The 19,622-nt window shown below is 47.1% G+C and overlaps 1 protein-coding gene across 1 annotated transcript; it reads left to right on the forward strand.

Annotated features, from left to right (window-relative positions):
* The first annotated feature begins 7,933 nt into the window (after positions 1 to 7,933).
* Positions 7,934 to 14,649, forward strand: LOC118893988. The gene is made up of 3 exons (XM_036849665.1): positions 7,934 to 7,973; positions 12,264 to 12,854; positions 14,530 to 14,649. The coding sequence occupies exons 1-3, from the start codon at positions 7,934 to 7,936 to the stop codon at positions 14,607 to 14,609; spliced, it is 711 nt and encodes a 236-aa protein (XP_036705560.1). The 3' UTR covers positions 14,610 to 14,649.
* The last annotated feature ends 4,973 nt before the right edge of the window (positions 14,650 to 19,622 follow it).

The raw sequence follows: 19,622 nt of genomic DNA on the forward strand, positions 1-19,622 counted from the left end.
TGGTGATTAGAGGTTGGGCTGGATTTCGGTCTCCACTTGCTGTTCCATTCAGCTGGCCGTTCCATTCTTTTTTTTTTTTTCTTTTCTTTTTTTTTTTTCTAATTTAGGGAAGGCTCTTTTATTTATTTATTTATTTTTATATTTATTTTTGGCTGTGTTGGGTCCTCGTTTCTGTGCGAGGGCTTCCTCTAGTTGCGGCAAGCGGGGGCCACTCTTCATCGCGGTGCACGGGCCTCTTCACTATCGTGGCCTCTCTTGTTGCGGAGCACAGGCTCCAGACGCACAGGCTCAGTAGTTGTGGCTCACGGGCCCAGTTGCTCCGCGGCATGTGGGATCCTCCCAGACCAGGGCTCGAACCCGTGTCCCCTGCATTAGCAGGCAGATTCTCAACCACTGCGCCACCAGGGAAGCCCCCGTTCCATTCTTGAACACAACTATAGGTAGCATCCTAATCCAGGTATTTCGTGAGTTTATGTGTGCACCAAGTACTGTCTCTGTCACCAGAACAAGAAATGTCATTATATAAATACATAACATTTTTTTGTATTATACATGGGTGCTCATGTGATCAAACCAGTTACTAAATTTATAATAGCTTTTATTATTTTTTAATGGATATTCATTTAGTTACTATTATGGTACTATAATGTGGAAATTTGTGAAGTTTTTCAATGTTAAAAGAGGGCTTTCAAAATTTGAGTACAACTCTACTTAGTATGTTGCCAAGACAGTACTGTACCTGGATTATGATTTATGGGTCCATTAGAAAAGGAAAAGACTTGGATGGAAATTAAGATTGCTGTCAGGAGTGGGAAGAACTAGACAGTGGATGGCCGTGTCAATTTTAAAATCAGGAAATGCAGGTGTAGTGGATGTTCTGGTGTGCCACCTTTCAGGACTGAGACACTCACTCCTGTAGCTGCTTTGAGTGTCAACAGCTGACAGCTCTCAGCTGAGTCCTCTCCAGCAACTGTCCTCAGCCAAACACAGCCACTTTGCCCAGAGTCACTTTCCTTCCTTGGGGCAGCCCACCTCCAAGGACAAATCTAGGAGAGTTATAAAGGCCAAGCCATTTTGCCTTATGTGGCACAACTCATGGATTGTCCCAGCCCCAGATCTCTGTGCGCTTGCATCACAGTACAACCTCTGCCCAGTCCTGCTTCCCTGACCCCTCTCTGGTGTTGGTCTCTAGAGTACCACTTAATTAAAAACCTACATGCAAATCTCAGAATCTGTCTTCCTAAGGAATTCAACCCATATGGTTGCTACAAAAAGTAGTCCTAGAAAAAGATCCTAAGATGAAATTTTGAAGTTGGATCACCTACCAGCCTTCTGGTAATGAGAACCCCATCTCCGGTGATAGTGGGGACTGATAGCCCCTGGAATGGTATGGCAATTGTTAAAATTTTCACCAGTGGAAGACTGGAATGGGATGCCAGTGGAAGGGAATGTACCAACAGAGGCAAAATCCCAGATGTTTTAGGGAAAAGCAATTATAAGAACTTTGGAGTTGGATGGCCACTGGGCGATGGGGGGCTCGTTAATTTATTAAATGAAAGACTGATGGTGATTAATTGCCAATTTCAGCCCAAGTGTGAAAGCCAGAGGATCTATTTGACAGCTTATAAAATGATTCACATATCCTGCAGCCAGAGGGCAAAAAAATCTGGGGCCGGACCAAAAAACTAAATTTTAGGAGTATCAGAGTTCCAGAGAAGTTTAAATCCTCAGCCTCACCAAGTCTGCTACACTAAGGTCAAGGCCTTGACTGGGAGAAAAATGGGATGCTGATACTTGAAATGAAGTCACCTGGATTGATGCATTTGAAAATCTTAAATTTCCCTATTTCCCTGAATGTTTTTGATCTATAGAAGTAGCTCATTCTTCCCTGTTAGAGGCTGATGCTAGTCTCCTGGTGATGTCTGTATATGCTTGATGATGTAGAGGCTTCTGCCTTGTACACGTCTGCCCTTACCCCCAACCATCTATTCCACTTTCCACTCGCAACCACCAGAATGATAGCCAGGATTAAGTCACAGTGTAGCCCACCTGGGGAAATGCTGTGACGGCTCAAGGTAGAAAAGGACCATATGGAGGAGCTGCAGGACTGCAACGTGAACTGGCAAAGCAGGAGAGCATATATGGGACCGTGCTGGCTGAAGAGGAACAGAATACACAGTTGGAAAAGGGAGATAAACCTACAACACAGGATTTAATAGCTTGGCAAAGACCCCAGGTAATAGTATTTAGTTGGCCCTTGGAAGCTTGGAAAAAGAAACAGCCCACACTAAATAGGTAGAAATGCCAGAACTACAGTGGTAAACACTGGGGGAAGAAGTCAAAAGACTCACAGAGAAGTAGGATATACTATGTAAGGCCAAAAAACCACTAGCCAACTCAGTTCTTGGGATATAGTGTTCTTGTCCAAAGTGATAAGGATCGTGCTGATGAGGAGGCCTCCAGAGTCGTAAAGAAGCTCAGTGGTGGGCTGTCCTCTGTAGGCCAAGGCTGCTGGTAGCAGATGCTGGGACAGAGCAGGATTTTCTGATAGCCATGGAGACAATAGACTTCCAAAATAACAGAGGCCAGATGGCAATGCTTAACTCTCAAAAACAAGATAGGTGCAATTGTCATCATGAGTGGCGAGGTCAGAGGCAGTCAGGGAGGTCTGACTCACAGAGAGCTCGGGAGGTGGTTGATACAGCACCACATCCCAAGGGACATGACAGATGGGCAGCAAATGAGACTATTGCTCAGTCTATACAACCAAAGCAAGGAGGCTGAATGCAGCCACGATAATAAAAAGTCATGATCACTTTCTAAGTTTCCAGACCTGAGCCAGTTCTCTGACCCAAATTCCACTGACTGATGGAGAAACTAGGTCCTTATGAATCGCGGCATGCATGTAACTGAGCAGGACCGTTTGAGGTCTTCCCAGAATAGACCCCCACCCATGTCCTCCGCCTGCATTTTGTCTGCAGAAAAACTTTAGTTAAAGAATAAATTTAATCAAAGAAGTGAGGAAATGCAGAAAGAAAGGAAAACAGTCAAGCAAGACAAAATAATAATACTTTAGCCATTAAACAAAGTCAAGGACTTTAGTTCTTAAGGACTATAGAGAATATTCTGAGCCATGTCCTTTGAGCTGTTTTGCAAATACTGAAACCCCTACCAGGTGGAAGAAGTTAACTGTATGCTGCCCACAAGCATGTAGACCCCAGACTGGTTGGAAAGAGAAGGTTGATGTTGACTCCCAAATACTTCACCTCCAGCCAATCAGCAGAATGTCCACGAGCTGATCGTGCCCTGCTTCTTGAACACTATGAGACTGCCCACTATCCCCTCCAGGGTGGGACACACAGTCCTGAGGGCATTAGTCCATTGTGGCCCCCTTTGCCTGGCAAAGCAATAAAGCTATTTCTTTCTACTTCACCCAAAACTCTGTCTCCGAGATTTAATCCACCGCCTGTGTACGGAGGCCGAATTTCGGCAACCTGAGTAGAGATTTCTTCAGTCCTTGCCCAAAGCCATTTATTCATGAGACTATACACTGGGGGGGGAAAGAAGGATACAAAAACCTTTCAAGGACAGTTGGATACAAGGTGTGAGTTGAGGAATCCAGGGACCCAATGCATCCTCATAACTCCCTTGTTGGAATGGGTGGATAAGGGGTCAGGTAGTAAATGGAGTTTGGACTCAGGTCTGGCTCATGGTAGGTCACTGGCTCCACAGACGCACTCACTGATCATTTCCTTGGTTCTCAAAGGAATAACTGGACTAGCCATACTTAGGTACTGGCAATAACCACATCGGTTCCTCGTCCTGTGCAGTACGGGCTAGTAGCGAAAACCAAGTAGAAGCCTTTGAAACCCCCTTACCCTCCCCAGCCAAGATGGTAAATCCAAAACAATACCATATGAAGTATATGGCAAATATTAGCGCCACCCCACCCCCACTTAAACACCAGAGTCGGCAGGAATGGTGGTCCTCATCACACGCCTTTTCTATTCATCAGTATGGCCCCTATAAAAACTAGATATATCCTGGAGGATAGCAGTGGGTTACCATAAACTCAACCAAGTAGTAGTCTCCCAATTACAGCTGTCAGCTAGATATTGTATCTTTGCTAGATCAGGTTAAAATGGCCTTAAATATATAGTATACGGCCATCAATCTGATAAATGTATTCTTTTCCATCCTTATCAGAGGACCGAAGCAGTTCACATCCTCATAGGACAGGACACAGTATCAACTCACCGTGTTGCCTGGAAGCTAAATCTGCCCTTTGCCCTAATATAGTCTTAAGGACCTGGGCCATCTGGACACTCTGCAGAAGATCACATTGTTTACTATATTAAATGGTCAAATGAGTAAGAAGTGGCAAATGCACTGGAAGACTGGATAAGACACATGCATTCCGGAGGGCAGAATAAAGGCTAGATGAAGATTCAGGGGGTCACGACTTCAGTGAAGTTTTTAGAGATCCAGTGGTTTGGGGCAAGCTGGAACATATCCTCCCATCCCCACTGCATTAGGACAAATCGTTATCTCATATCTCACACAACTAAGAAGAAAGCACGATGCCTGGCAGGCCTTTTGGATTCTGGAGGCAGCATGTTCCATATTTAGAAATACTGCTCTCACTTATTTCCTTAGTGACAAGGAAAACTGCCAACAGGAACGGGTTGTGTAGCAGATCTAGGCTGAGATGCAAGCATCCCTGCTCCTGGGGAATTCAACCAGTGGGCTACACAACCAGGTAGACTCTATGGGACTAGAGTTATCTGGGGTGAGAAAAGATGCCATGTGGAGGAGAGCAGAATCACAGCATAAGGCCCTGGGGTCCTGACGCAAATCTATGCCATCTGCGGCGAAGAATCATTCAGAAAAGAGATGCTTCTCTGCTAATGGGCCCTGGTAGAGATTATGCACCTAACCATGGGACATGAAGTGACCGAGTGTCCAGATTTGCCATCAGGAGCTGGGTTCTGTCACATTCACCAGGCTTTAAGGCCCAGGAGGAGTCTGCAGCATTCCATCAGAAGGTGGAGGTGGAGGTGGAGGTGGAGGTCTGGGAACAGCCACGCATAGGACCAGAGAATAGAAGCAAGCTGCATGAGCAGGTGGCCCAGGCTCCCGTGTCACCTACACTTTGTACCAGTGCCTCTCTCTCAGCTCATATGTATGATTGTGTATTGGTTTTCTATTGCTGCACAGCAATATTATAAACTTAGCAGCTTACATTAGTACATACTTACTATTTCCCAGTTTTTGTGGGTCAGGACTCGGGCATGACCTAGTTGGCTCCTCTTCTTCAGGTTCTCACAAAGCTGCAATTGAGACACTGACTGGGGCTGTGATCTTATCTGAGGACCACCTGGGGAGCTATTCACTCCCAGCCTCACGTGCTTATTGTCAGAATCCAGTTCCTTGCCCATGGCCACATTGAGGGGTTTAGTTTCTTGTTGGCTGTTGGAGAGATAGCCCCTTCAGCTCCTGGTTCCCGGTTCCTTTCCATATGGCAGCTCATAACACAGTCACTTGGTCCTTCAAAGCAAACAAGTCACGGGGAGTGCCCTTGTGAGATGGGCCTTACCATCTTATGTCATGTATCATGTACACATTCTCATGTTCATCCCATCACCTTTGCCATATTCCACTGATGAGAAGCAAGTCAGAGAACCTTCCCACACTGAAGAGGAGGGGATTACCTAAGACAGTGAACACCAGGAGGCAGGGGTCCTGGGGGCCGCTCTAGAATCTGCCTGCCTCAGACCGCATGAAGGGTGCTGAAGACAAGCTGACAGAGGAGGAAAAGCTAAGCTTGGTTCACGGACGGGTCAGTTGGTATGTGGGTGCAAGACAAAAATGGATTACAACTGCTCTGCAGCCTCACTTGGGGTGGCTCCTTTGGCCTGCAGGAGACAGTTTCCTCCTAACGACAGCTACAGGCAGTGCCTCTGGTCATCCACTTGGTGAAGAAAGAGAAGACGCCTGGGGCAAGGATGCCCAGAGACTCATGGGCAGTGGTCATGCTGGCTGGTTGGCCAGAGACTTGAAAGGAGAAAGACGGGAAGACTGGGGATGAAGGTGTCTGGGGAAGAGGTGTGTGGCAATGTGGACCAAAGCAGTGGGCTTGGAATGTGAACATCTTTGTAATATATGTTAACACCCAGCAGGGAGCATCTCCCACGGGAGAGGCACTAATCAACCAAACAGAGTGACTTCCAGGGGTCCTGAGCCAGCCTCTGCCCTTGGCCACCCTAGCGTTGGCACAATAATTTCATGAACAGAGAGGACACGGTGGCAGAGATGGAGGCTATGCATGAGTCCAACAGCATGGGCTGTTCTAGCTTCTGCACTGCTCGAAGTCCAGCCTGACGTTTACAGAAACCAACGCGCACGCCTCTCCCCTCAAGCACCAGCTCTCAAGGAGACCTACCTCCCTGTTCCTCATAAAGAAAGAAAACATCACAGAAACAAATTTCTACTCTCTAGATTGTCCTGGAGATCCTTTCTCCCTAGAGTAATGTTTCTCAGGACCATAGCTTCAGAATTACTTGGGCTTGTCACTACTGTGGATTTCCAGACCCCACCCAACCTACTGAAACAGAATCTCTAGACTGGGTGCCTGGGAATCCGCATTTGTGGAATATGGAGGGTTTAGTCAGTGGCCTTTGACTACAATTCAGTATCCTAGCTAAATTTCTCCCAGAAAACAATCCAACTGTTATGAGATGGGGAAAGAAAATATAAGCTTAGGAGTGTCAAATTGAAAAATCACTTCACCATATTAGTAGGACAAACCCGTTATTCAGTCGCCAATTTAGAAACACATTTATAGGGTCCCTCTGAGCCTGGAACTGTGCTCTAGGTTGTGGTGGGAACGAAGAGCATAAAGTTCAGATAAGAAGGAAAACGTCTACACACATAAAACCTCAGAATTGGAGGACAGCCCCAGAGGTGTGGTCCCAGCCCCTTCCTGTCACAGGCAGGCCAACTGAGGGTCAATTTCACACAGCTTTCCTGCAGCAGGACCAGGTCTCCTGAGCCTGGCTCACCAAGCAGGGTCTGATGAAATGTCACTGCGAGTGATGCCCACAGCAAGGGCTCTAGGAATTCAGAAGGGCCTCCGCGCCCTGTGGGTGAGTGAGCGGGAGCGGGGCCTTGGGCTGGTCCCCGAGAGATGAGACTCCAGGGCAGAACGCAGACTCAGGGGCATCAGGCAACAGGGGAGGGAGGCTTCAGAGGTTGCCAGATCAGGAGCATCAGGACCTCACCCCTGCCCAGCACTCACACGGCTCTGACACCTACGCATTATCACCCCAGTTCGTTCCTACACCGCCCAACCCCACCTTCAGCCACCGGGACTGCTGGGCACGATAACTCCGGGACCTCTGGGCAAGGCCTCCGGGCCCCCAGCGACGAGGGCCTCTAAGGTGACAGGACGGGCCCTGGGAGCCGCTGAGGGGGTGGAGACAGGGCCTCTGGAGACAGCCAGGCAGAAGGGGCCTGTGCCCAGAGGCAGTTACAGAGTCAGAGAGGCTCTGGGCTGGGAAGAGAAGAGCGTAACCCGACGCGTGGGACATGGCAGTGCAAGTCAAGGAGGGCGGCAGGCCCTGTGGTTTGGGACAGCCTCCTCCCGTGTGGCCTGACCCCGTGTGACAGGGAGGCCTAGGGACACTGGGAGATGAGGCTCACCGGGCAGGGGCTCTGGCGGCAGGCGGCTTCGCAGGGGCAGCACGGCGCGTGGTACAAGGCAAAGCCCCTTTGTGGCACAAGGCATCGTACAAGGCCGCAGGCCCATCCTAGCAACTGGGCAGCTCGTGCCGTCACATGCGTAATAAAGGTGGACCCACAAACCTTTGAAATCACCGAGCTGCCGTCAAGGGAGCATGTTCAGTGATGACTTGGAGCCTGGCTTGAGAGGTTCATGGGTAGAGTGGAAGGAAATGAGGTTGAGAGAGAAGGAGGTAAGCCTCGAGCATCAGGCTGAGGTGGACAACACCTGAACAGAGAACGTGATCACTGACCCAGGGATGTGTAAGTTTGCCCCACCAACTTACACAGTTTGGGCTCATCTATATTCTCTTTTGGTACACATAGGGAAGAATGGAGCATGGTGGGAGCACTGCTATTACTTATTCAGTATTAACAGAGCTAACTGTCACAACTTGGAAGGACCGAGAGTCAAGGCATGCAGGGAACACAGCAGGATGGGCTGAGAAGTGGGAGAGGATGCCAGGACCAAGTGAGCCAGGACTGTAGAAATGTCTTCTGAATGTATGAGAGGAAGAAAAGATCAAATGCATGCATTCATATACATTTAAGTCTGTGGTTATAATGTTTTATGTGTGTGGTGGCCTTGTTCCTTTAATACTTGCTTACCCGTATGTGTGTGTGCATGTGTGTGTGTGTGTAAAATAAATGAAAACTGGCTTCACCGCATAGCACAGGGAGATCAGCTCAGTGCTTTGCGACCATCTAGAGGGGCGGGATAGAGGGGGTGAGAGGGAGACGCAAGAGGGAGGAGATATGGGGATATATGTATATGTATAGTTGATTCATTTTGTTATAAAGCAGAAACTAACACACCATTGTAAAGCAATTATACTCCAATAAAGATGTTAAAAAAAAACCCAAAAACGGGCTTCAATTTGAGTGCTGATTTTTTTTTTCTTTCAGCCTGAAATCAGCTTCTGTATGAACCATGCAAAAAACTGCTGGCTTGGGTAAATACTATTTTTATCTTTAAAAGAAGTATCATATTTTGAGAGTTCATGTTGATCACTGATTTTCTTAGCTTACTGCAAGGAATTTTTGATGTTTATAAGAACAATACCAATGCCCTCTCAGTGATTATTAGTAACTCTGATTCCTCTTGGTTCTAGACCAAGAGGTTTGAAAAGGAAATACACACTTCAGAGATATACTGGTCTAAATGTACAAGCTTAAACTCTGGTTTGCAGAGCAAAACTTTGCAAAAGGTCCTAATCTAGCCTAGCAACCTACACTCATCCTGAGACTCCTTCCTTCCTGAGATCTAGGTCACTATTAGGGCAGGTTAGGCAGAAACTAGCCCTGTGATTTAATACCCACCAGGCAGCAGTCACTTAGGTGGCAGTAGCACAGGGTTAAGTGCAAGTGCTCAAGCCAGCTCTGTTCCTTTGGTCAAGTTAACTAATCTCAATGTGCCTTAAATTCTTAATCTTTAATTTTACAAAATGGGGGGGACACCTTGTAGTCTCTCTATGAAGATTCAGGGAGATGGAGCTCTTAGCACAGCGCCTGGTTCAGGTAGTACTTACCTTCACATTATCACAATGGTACTGTCCAATATTTCTCCAAAGGCAGGGAAGCAAGTTCCCGGGCTTCTTTAAGGCAACTCCTAGTCAAGATGACTCTGTTGACATGCTAGAAACGGTCCTAAATTTTGCATATACAATGCTTACCTTTCTCTTCCATTAGACGAAAGAAAAGTCTGGAAGGAACCAAAACATAGTTTAACCATTTAAAATCTGGGCAGGAAGAGCTGCCTCCCAACCAGCAGGATCCAGAGTGGTTTCGTTCTGCCATCTAGAGGACAGGAAGGGAAAAGAGAAATTTCAAACAAAATAATTGCTCTTAGATTTTTGTTGTCAACATCCGTAATTTACCAAAAAAGTATTTTCTTTCGTCTTTTTTTAACTATAAAACATAATAGTTAGCATTTTTTAAAGGCTTACAGTCTGCCAGAGGCATGCTGAAATCTTTATAGGTATTTCGCTTATCACTACATTAACCCCATGAAATATTGATAGGTCCCATATTTAATTCCTATTTTGGAAATTAGGTAAGAGAGGAACAGAGAGGTGAAGGAACTTGACCCAAATTACACAGGTAAGAAGTGCAAGAATAAAAAAGTGTTTTCTGAATAGTGTAACTTAAACTCTCTTCTGAGTTCACTTATTAATAGATTCAGTTAACTTTTTAAAAGCAAAACAACGGCTTCCCTGGTGGTGCAGTGGTTAAGAATCTGCCTGCCAATGCAGGGGACACGGGTTCGAGCCCTGGTCTGGGAAGATCCCACATGCCACGGAGCAACTAAGCCCGTGCGCCACAGCTACTGAGCCTGCGCTCTACAGCCCGAGAGCCACAACTGCTGAGCCCGCGTGCCACAACTGCTGAAGCTTGTATGCCTAGAGCCTGTGCTCCGCAAGGAGAGGCCACCGCAATGAGAAGCCTGCACACCGCAACGAAGAGTAGCCCCACTCGCCGCAACTAGAGAAAGACCGTGCTCAGCGATGAAGACCCAACGCAGCAAAAAAAAAAAAAAAAAAAAAAAAAAAAAAAAGCAAAACAACAGCCCAGTATTCTAAACATTAAGAATTAAAACTAAGTTCCCCTAAATGTTTATATTTACAAAGTGTGAGTTTCAACTATTGTCTGTGGAAGGAAGAGAATGCTCTCAAGTTCTTATCATCGTGAATTTTTCTGGCCACCGTTCCCATTTATTAGACCCATTTCTGCAAAGCACTCTGCATTTATTTTGGCACACAGACTGGGAGTAGCCCAGAGCCTCTGAGGTTTATGTCTTTCCCAAAATACTGGGTGAAATCAGTGGGGAAATAAAATAGTTCCATTCATGTAAAAAATGTACACTAACATAAAATATTGGTGTAACCAAGACGAATATTTGTTAAGGCCCGTGTGTTTGAATGAGTTTTTTGCTGGTGTATGTATGCACAAATTTCCCATTTTTATTTCTAAAGTCATTTCCTTAGGTGTCTATGAGGATTTCTATCTTGTCTGGGATGAAGACGTTGGCAGCCAAACTGCCCCCAAAATTTAGTGACAGCAGCATACCTGAAGTGGCCAATGCTGTTCCGAGACTGTTTTTCACTCCTGTTACTACTAGCAATAATAGCAGGTGCTATTTATTAAGCTTCTATGATGTGTCAGGCACCATTCTTGATGGATATACATAATGCTAATCCTCCCACTAAACCTCTAAAGTAAATATTGTTGTCTTCACTTTGGATGAAAAACTGATGCTTGTGACCCGCCATGAGCTGACTGTGCCCAGGGCCTGACTGTAGTGAATAATCACTGACTGGCTGGCTGACCCTTCGAGGTCAGTTTCTTCCCCTGGAAAATGAGAAGATTTGACTAAGAGACGTTCTCTCAGGTTTTGCCTGATTCTAAAGAATTCCTCTGTTAGGAGCTGTGGGGTTTTCAGAAGTGAAAAGATTTTGTCCCTGCCACCAAGTAGCCCAGGGTCCAGTGAAGCGCTGAGGGCACACACACAGTGGGATGTTGTGTAAGAGCAGATGGCCTCAAAAGGACATCATGGCAGGCATCTGTGTGACCTCCCACCACCTCTCACACACCCCCTTCTTCATTCTGTCCTCGTCTTCTTTCTCTGTTCTTCCTTTCCTGTGTCCCTACCATTTCCCTTCTGCTCCTCTTTCTTTTCTTTCTCCCTCTGCCTTGCCCTAGAAAGGTGTTTTTCTCACTGTGGGTTTTAACTCATTAGTAGATCATAAAATCAACTCAGCGGGTCTGGACCAGCATTAATAAAAATGAATGAACACGATACAAACTGTTAAAGAGTATCAATCACAGTGAGGGTAATAGTGTGTATAACTTGTTTTAACCTGTCTGTCTGCACGTGCGTGTACACTGTATCAAGATGTAAACTTTACATCTTATTTTACCACATTAGGAAAACCCTGCTCTAGACTAAAATGGGGGCCCCCACCCCCAGCTGTGGCCTCTCCAGTGAGGAGCCCATGTGCACTGACGGTCCCCAGCAGGGAGGTGGCATCTGGGTCTTGATATTGCTCGGAGGATTGGTCCTCTTTCCAGCTCAGCCAAATCCTTACCTGGAGGCAGGGAATGGCCTGGCTGACCCTGAAATAATGCAGTCAACGCGTGGCCAAGTGTGTGAGGGCCCCTCTGTGCCAGCCCTGTGCCTGGCTGAAGCCCCCTCACCCTCCCCATCCTGCAGGGTCCACAGGAGAGAGGGGGAAGCAGCCCCGGCACCAGGTCATCATTTCACTTACCTCGAGGAATGGCTGGAACTCGTCCTCACGTCTTTCAGTTCCCATGTTGCCACCCAGCCCCACTACCACCCCGGGCTCCTCCCAGCGGGCGGCTCTGGGGTCCCTGGCACCCGGCATTGCCTGGGGCACTGAGGCCACGGCCCCTGGAGACGCAGCTCTTCTATTCACGCAGGGGAATGGTCAAGGGCGCAACTGCTCCTGCTCTGGTTCCTCCCTAAGAGCTTTCCAGCAAGACCGCCATCCCTCCGTCCTCACTGTCTGCTCCTGGTCTAAGGGGACCCACGCTGGATGACCGCCTTAAAGAGGCGTCTCTGGGGGTTACTGCGGATGCCCCGCAGTCACATCTGGAGGAGGGCGGTGGGAGGCGCCTCCCAGGGCCACTTTCTCCTCCACGCTCCCTCCGCTCACCCCACCACGTCCCAGGAGCAGGAATTAAACCAGGCTTTGCCCCTGCGTCGTCCGGCGGGGTCTCTGGAGGCCTCCAGGAAGGGGCCGCCCGGCTGCTCCCCGTCGTGCTCGCACAGCCCTCACTGCCCTGCTCCGGGGAGGACCCCGGCCCCGAACGCAGCTTGGCGGGGGCCTCTGGGCGGCAGGTCGGGAGCTCCCTCTTGCGGGCTGCCTGCTCCCGGAGATACTATGCCTCACCCACCGCAACTGCAGGCTCCTTCCGCTCCGCTCCGCTCCTGCGCCCGTCCTCTGCCCACAAGGCCCCTCCCCCTGCATTCTCACCGGAACTGAAACTCTCTCCTGCGCTCAGATTCCTGCGGGATGGATTGGACTCAGCTGACGCTCAACCTGGGGCTCCCTCAGGTGGGATCTTTCTGCAGATGCTCGCCTCCCTTACCTGATTTGGGAGGCCACGCCTTTAGTGTGGGGTAGATTCCAGCTGCGGTGTTTACAGGCCAAGGGAACTTGGCCAAGTGATTAATCCTCTCTCATGTGAGTTTCTCGTCTGTAAAATGGGGCTGAGGTCCTTACACAGTTGTGTGAGGCTTAACTTTTGACAAATAACTGACATCCTAGCGGGCACAGAGCAGGGTCGGAATTTGGTGGGCGTTGCTGTTCCCCACAGTGTCTTTAACAGCCCTGGCACGTGACAGGTGCACAATGGTGTGACTGATTAATTAATCAATTCATTGTTGAAAGAGGCACGGGGTATTCATCCCTCTGATTTTCCCACGGGGAGAGCAGTGACTTCTGGCAGAGGCTGCCAAGGAAATGGGAAATGGGCAGTAATCAGGGGAGAGAAGGACGTAAGGAAGAAAGGAGGGCGGGAAGGAGGGAAGACAGGAAGGTCGTCAAGCACAAAAAGACAATCACCGTTTTCTTGGAGGACGAGGAGGTAGGACTGTGAACACCACGTGGACATGTCTTCTCACAGTTACAGAATTTTGAGCTGGAAAAGGGAACCCGGAGATCACAGGCCCCCTCCTCCCGGCTCAGGTGAAGCAGTGCAGTCCTGGGAGAGGAGGGAGAGATGGCGAGAATGGGTTCCTGGGGACCGGTGCTGCCCATTCCGTCACGCCATAGGCTGCGTGGCCTGTCCTCCCACGCCCTCTCCCCCACGGCCGGCCAAATTCTTCCTTTCCCTAAGGTTGCTCCAGTAGGGAGTTTATCTCCATGGAAACCTTTAATGATAGTGAAAGTGCAGAAGATATGGAAAAGGAGAGCAGTGCTCTGAGTGTAAATTTATTTCCTTCTTTTTTTAAAATTAATTTTTATTGGAGTATAGTTGATTTACAATGTTGTGTTAGTTTCTGCTATACAGCAAAGTGAATCAGTTATACATACACATATATCCACTCTTTCTTAGATTCTTTTCTCATGTAGGTCATTACAGAGTACTGAGTAGAGTTCCCTGTGCTATACGGTAGGTTATTATTAGTTATTTTATATATAGTAGGGTGTATATGTCAATCCCAATCTCCCAATTTATCCCTCCCCCTTTTCCCCCCTGGTAACCATAAGTTTGTTTTCTACATCTGTGATTCTATTTCTGTTTTGTAAATAAGTTCATTTCTACCATTTTTTTTAGATTCCACATACAAGCGATATCATATATTTGTCTTTGACTTCACTCAGTGTGACAATCTCTAGATCCATCCATGTCGCTGCAAATGTCGTAATTTCATTCTTTTTTATGGCTGAGTAATAGTCCATTGCATATATGTACCACATCTTCTTTATCCATTCATCCATAGATGGTCATTTAGGTTGCTTCCATGTCCTGCCTATTGTAAGTAGTGCTTCAACGAATCCTTCTTACCTCTTTTCATATTTTCCCTCATTCCTGTTCATCAGCTTCTCCTGTCCTCTCTTCCTCTCCTCCTTCCCTCTCCCTCCTTTTCATGATTCTCAGGAAAGAATCATGAAACCATCCAGGGAGAGAAAGAGCGAAGCTAAGAGAAGGACACGTGAGTTAGAAGCGGAAAGAAAAGTAAGCGAACTTGTTAGCCATTGCTCGTCTTTCTTCTTGGAATTTCAGGGCCACAAACAAAACTGAGGAGAGCCCTGGGATGTCCGCTGGCTTGCTCGTCCCCAGTGGGGAGACCGGTTTTCGAGTAGAGGCAGTGCGGGCGCGGGAAGGGGGCCTGAGGCCGCCCTCCGCAGAGAACTGATACTCATTGCAGACAACCCAGCCGCCCCAGCCGCCTGCATTCCCGGGAGCTGCTGCTGTGGATGCGGAGGCTGGCCCGCCCTTGAGCAGAAGCAGCAAAGGGGCCTTGGAGCCTGGGGATCCGCTGCCCTGCCCGGGGGCGACTAGGCCGTTCTAGTGGAGCCTGAGGATCGGCCCACGTCCGCCACGGAGCCCACGCCTCCCGGTGCAGCTCCGCGGCGAACCTCGCTCTGTCCTACCTGCGCGAGCGCGAGCGCAGGGACGCGGCGCAGACGTCGCGCGGAACCCGGAGGTATTGACGCGCTCCTGCGCAGGGCAGGTGACGCGGGTGCAGACCCCGCGGAGGCCGCGCCCGGGAGGAACCCGAACTGGCTCCCGACGGCAGCAGGCGATCCCGCCAGACTGTTTTTTCATTTCTATTTAGCTGTTTAGTTTTCTAGTTATTTGACTTTGTAGTTTTCACTGTATTTTCAAAGTTATTTTTTTTCAAAGTTCGTTTTCAGTTACTTGTATTCAGTTATTTTCGAATTAGCTTTGAGAATTATTTACTTAATGTTACTTATTTTTAGACTGGGTGTCTGAGTTTTTCAGTTACTCTTCAGTTGTAATTTTGAGTTATTTATTTTTAGTTTTGTTTTTATCTATTTGTGTTATTTAACTTTTGACTTATTTAATTTTGTTATTTGTTTTCAGTGTGACTTGTTTAGTTACTGTAATTTTAGCTATATAGTTTTACATTTATTTAGATTTGAATGATTTAGTTTTTAGTTATTTATTTTTGAATTATTTTCAGACTTTTTAAGTTTTTTTTTATTTTCTCAAAATTTGGTCATATTTAGTTTTAAGTTATCTTCAGAGCTATTTATTGTCAATTTCTTAACTTTTTTAATTAAATTTTTTTCTGTTCTTTATTTTTACTTAATTAGTTTTAAAGTTTATTTATTTTAAAAATTGCTTAGTTTTAGAGTTACTGTCAGGGTCCAAACACTGATAGAGACACAATACTGATAATAAAGAAAAAAATTTTAAATAAGGAATTGTTACTTGGCTATTGGAGAACGAAAAAGGCAAAAAAAAAAAAAAACAAAAAAAACCCCCAAAATATTGGAGTATAATGGAAATTTTAACTGCAAGAAGCAGCTACCAGCCCAAGGGCTGAGGGAACAAAGGGAAGAGGTTGGTGGCCCCATATGGCTGGGGGTAGCCCTCTGAGGGGGTGGCACTGCCCAATGGGACAGGTGCCCCAGGAACTCAAAGGCGAGCCCGGGAACTGGATGCAGAACCCTGCTGCCAGCTGGTGCTAGAGGAAGGGGCGTGATGAGGCTGGTTATGGAAGTGTTGGGAAAATGGTAAATTGCAGCTCCTGGAACCCACTGGGGCTCTCGGGGTGAAGGCCAGTTGCTAGGGCAATGCTGAAGGGAACCCAGGCACACAGGGAGGAGCAAAGCCCTCTCCCCTCTGCCAGCCTCTGCTCCTCTGCCCTATTGGCCCAGGCTGACAGGGAGCAGCTGGCAAAGGAGGCAAATGGCCCCAACCACAAAGCAGAGAGCAGAAGGGCGGGCAGGGAGCTGAGCGATCATGGCTAATAACCAGCACCCTGAGCTCTGGAGTTGTTTAGTTTTAGAGTTAGTTTTGGATTTACTTAGTTTGGGAATTGTTAAGATGATTTGATTTTAACTTTTCACTGGACAAGGGATCTGGCTGAGTCTTCCGTCCCCTGATTCGTTCCTGGAATGGAGTAGGTCAGCAGGCACCTGGGGAGTGTCTCCCATGAGACTCAGGAACATCATTGTAGAATTCAAGAAAACCAAAATAGTGTGTCCACAAAGAAGCCCTTTGTGTGGCTAAAAAAGGGCAGAGACTGAGGGACACACCGTCAGGGAGGGGCTCCTTGGCACGACTGTCCAACAGAGTGTTCTTCTTCGAAATTATTCAGAAAGTTAAGCTATGTGGTGGGTCCACGCTCTCATGCCCCCTTTCCTAACAACAAAGTATCTGTCTTGGTAGAGTGTTTCAGATTGGTAGGATACAATATTTATTATTTGCACACTAAAATAAAGTTCTCCCCAAATCTTTGGGAAATTTTATTTCCTTCTACCCGCATTATTTTCCAATCCACATTGTTCCATTTTGACCATAAGAATATTTATTTATTTACATACATATTCACTCATTTAATTCAACATCTATTTCCTGGGCACCCCCATCCTAAGGAAGGTGCTGGCACCAGGAGAGACCAGAGAGGTATAAAGATGAGTGAGAAGCTCTCAGTCCAGTTGGCGGGAGACAAATGTGGAAACAGATCATCATAACGTGGTATGACAAATACTATGGGGACACAGCACTGTGCCACTGACTCTTCCTGATGTAGTCAAGGGAGGGGTGATGTCTGAGCTCGGTCTCCTGGAGCAAGCATTTTCTCCAGGTGGAGAGGAAGGAGAAGGACATCCTGTGCACAGGCACAGAGAAGTGATGCGCAGCAGGGAGGATGCATTGGCAGAGGCTGCTGGGCCACAGGGTTCAGAAAGGCACTAACATTAAGGGCTGGCCCCAGTGCTTGACAGATATGGCCTCCTTTGGTCCTCATAGCCAGTCTGCAAGAGGCTAGGAGGCAACCCCACAGCCAGTGCTCTTCCTGACCTTACTGTTCCAACCACAGTTTACAAGACCCTCTGACTTGCCATGTCTGGAATTCTCCAGCTCATTCCTTGGTCCATTCACTCCTTCCCACTCACTCTCGGGGGTGAGTCCCTCCCCCTCCACCTTTGGATTGCTGCTTCTTAAACATCTGCGGGGAAGGAGGAGGGTTGAGACCAGTCAGCTGTGAAGTGCAGCTGCAGAAGAGGCAGAGCAGAGCAGAGGGACCTGCAGCGGGATCTCAGGGGAGTTCTGCAGACCAAGATGGTGGGAGTGGACTCTTGGCGAACCAATCCTAACATCCTCCACCTGCATTCAGAAACCCTTGAAAGGTTGTGTGGAGTCCTTTCCCAAAGGGGGGGACCTGTTTTAGATCCAATCCAAGCTTGTGGATCAAGAGATTGGGATTTTTCTAAGCACGCAGAGCCCTTTGCTGCATTAACAGCATTGGACATGTCTAATCTACCAAGTCAATCTACCAGGTCAAAAGAAGGTGTAGTCCTGCATAATCTATGATGGTATGTTTTCACACTTTTTATTTATTTATTTTTAAAATTTATTTTATTTTATTTTTTTTATTATTATTTTTTAAATTTTTATTTATTTATGGCTGTGTTGGGTCTTCGTTTCTGTGCGAGGGCTTTCTCTAGTTGTGGCAAGCGGGGGCCACTCTTCATCGCGGTGCACGGGCCTCTTCACTATCGTGGCCTCTCTTGTTGCGGAGCACAGGCTCCAGACGCACAGGCTCAGTAATTGTGGCTCACGGGCCTAGTTGCTCCGCGGCATGTGGGATCTTCCCAGACCAGGGCTCGAAGCCGTGTCCCCTGCATTGGCAGGCAGATTCTCAACCACTGCGCCACCAGGGAAGCCCCACACTTTTTATAATACACATTCAAGTAGTCAGTCTTGAACATACAGATTTCCCAGCGGACTTCTCTGCTTTGGTCTCTCCAGTTATCTTATCAATCACGATAATACATTTCTCAATGAGAATATGTAAGAACTACACCTGGACAGAAGAATCTTCAGGATTCTGACTAGTAGCCTTAGGAAACACATCACTTGGATCCCCTCAAATACTCTTGATCACTGACTGGCCAGTTGCCTATTACAGAAATAGCCCCAAACTTTCTCAATCTTTTGCACCTCAGTCATTTTATGAATCTACAAAAATGGCCACACTTGATGGTGCTGGCAGAATGCAAAGTGCTCAAACCTCCGAGGCCTCCCAGGAAGAGCCTCTCCACAAACTCCTGGGCTGCCAGAGGAGCCATTTCAATACCAGTCATCACTGCCGATGTTCGAGGATGCTGTCCCCAGGTGTTCTGGGACAGGTCCATTCTGTCCTTCCACTGTTCCCCGTGGGCACTGTGCCTGCTTTTCCAGGGCTTAAACACAGTAGCCACGAACTGTGGTTGCAGTACCTTTTTCGAGCCCTTTGAAAGTAAGACCAAAAAAAACAAAAAAAACAAAAAAACCCCAAACTCCTCTGTGGGTAAAACATTTGTCATCTTTCCATTTGATTAGATGAGAAAGAATACAAAACAATGAGATCAAAATCTCCTAAAACTTTTTTTCCTAAAACTTTTGGAAGAATTATTCATATTCTCTATGGTTTTATAATATTGCCTGTTGTGCCTAGAGATAACATGCTCTGACTGAAGTAGTTGGACTAAAGGCAGCCTTGATTCTGTAAAATTTGGTGGTGTTCTGAATGCGTACTAACTAACACTGGCCATGCATTATGCAATATTTAGAGAAAATAGAAATCATCTAAATCAGCATTTTCCAGATGTGCTTTTCAGAAACAGTAAGAGAATACAAGAGATCAGCAATTTTCTCCCTCAAGCTGTGATACATATGAGAAAAGGAAACATTTATCCAGGTGCAGAGAAGTCCTATAGGAAGAGAACCTGCATACTTTTAGTACACCCTTTATTTCCCAGACTCTTTGCAGAACTGTTTTCTTTGTGGGATACCATATGCCAAGTAGAATAGTAAACTGTTGCAACAAAGACCCAACAATATAATGACCTGATAGACTTATTTCTATCTCAAATAACAGTCCAGGGCAGGTTGGAAGACTACTCTGCTCCACACAGCCATTCAGGACTCCCAGGTTTCTTTCCTCTGGTTTTTCCACCGTCCTCTGGAACATCATCTTTGTTATGACCAAAACTGGGTCACAGACCTATAGTTAATAATATGTATTGTGTACTTGGAAGTTACTGAGCGTAGATCTTAAACATTCTCACCACACACACGGAAGTTACTGAGCGTAGATCTTAAACATTCTCACCACACACACACAGACACACAAAGAG

Source organism: Balaenoptera musculus, chromosome 4, assembly GCF_009873245.2.
Source record: "Balaenoptera musculus isolate JJ_BM4_2016_0621 chromosome 4, mBalMus1.pri.v3, whole genome shotgun sequence".
In the NCBI taxonomy this organism is placed as follows: Eukaryota; Metazoa; Chordata; class Mammalia; order Artiodactyla; family Balaenopteridae; genus Balaenoptera; species Balaenoptera musculus.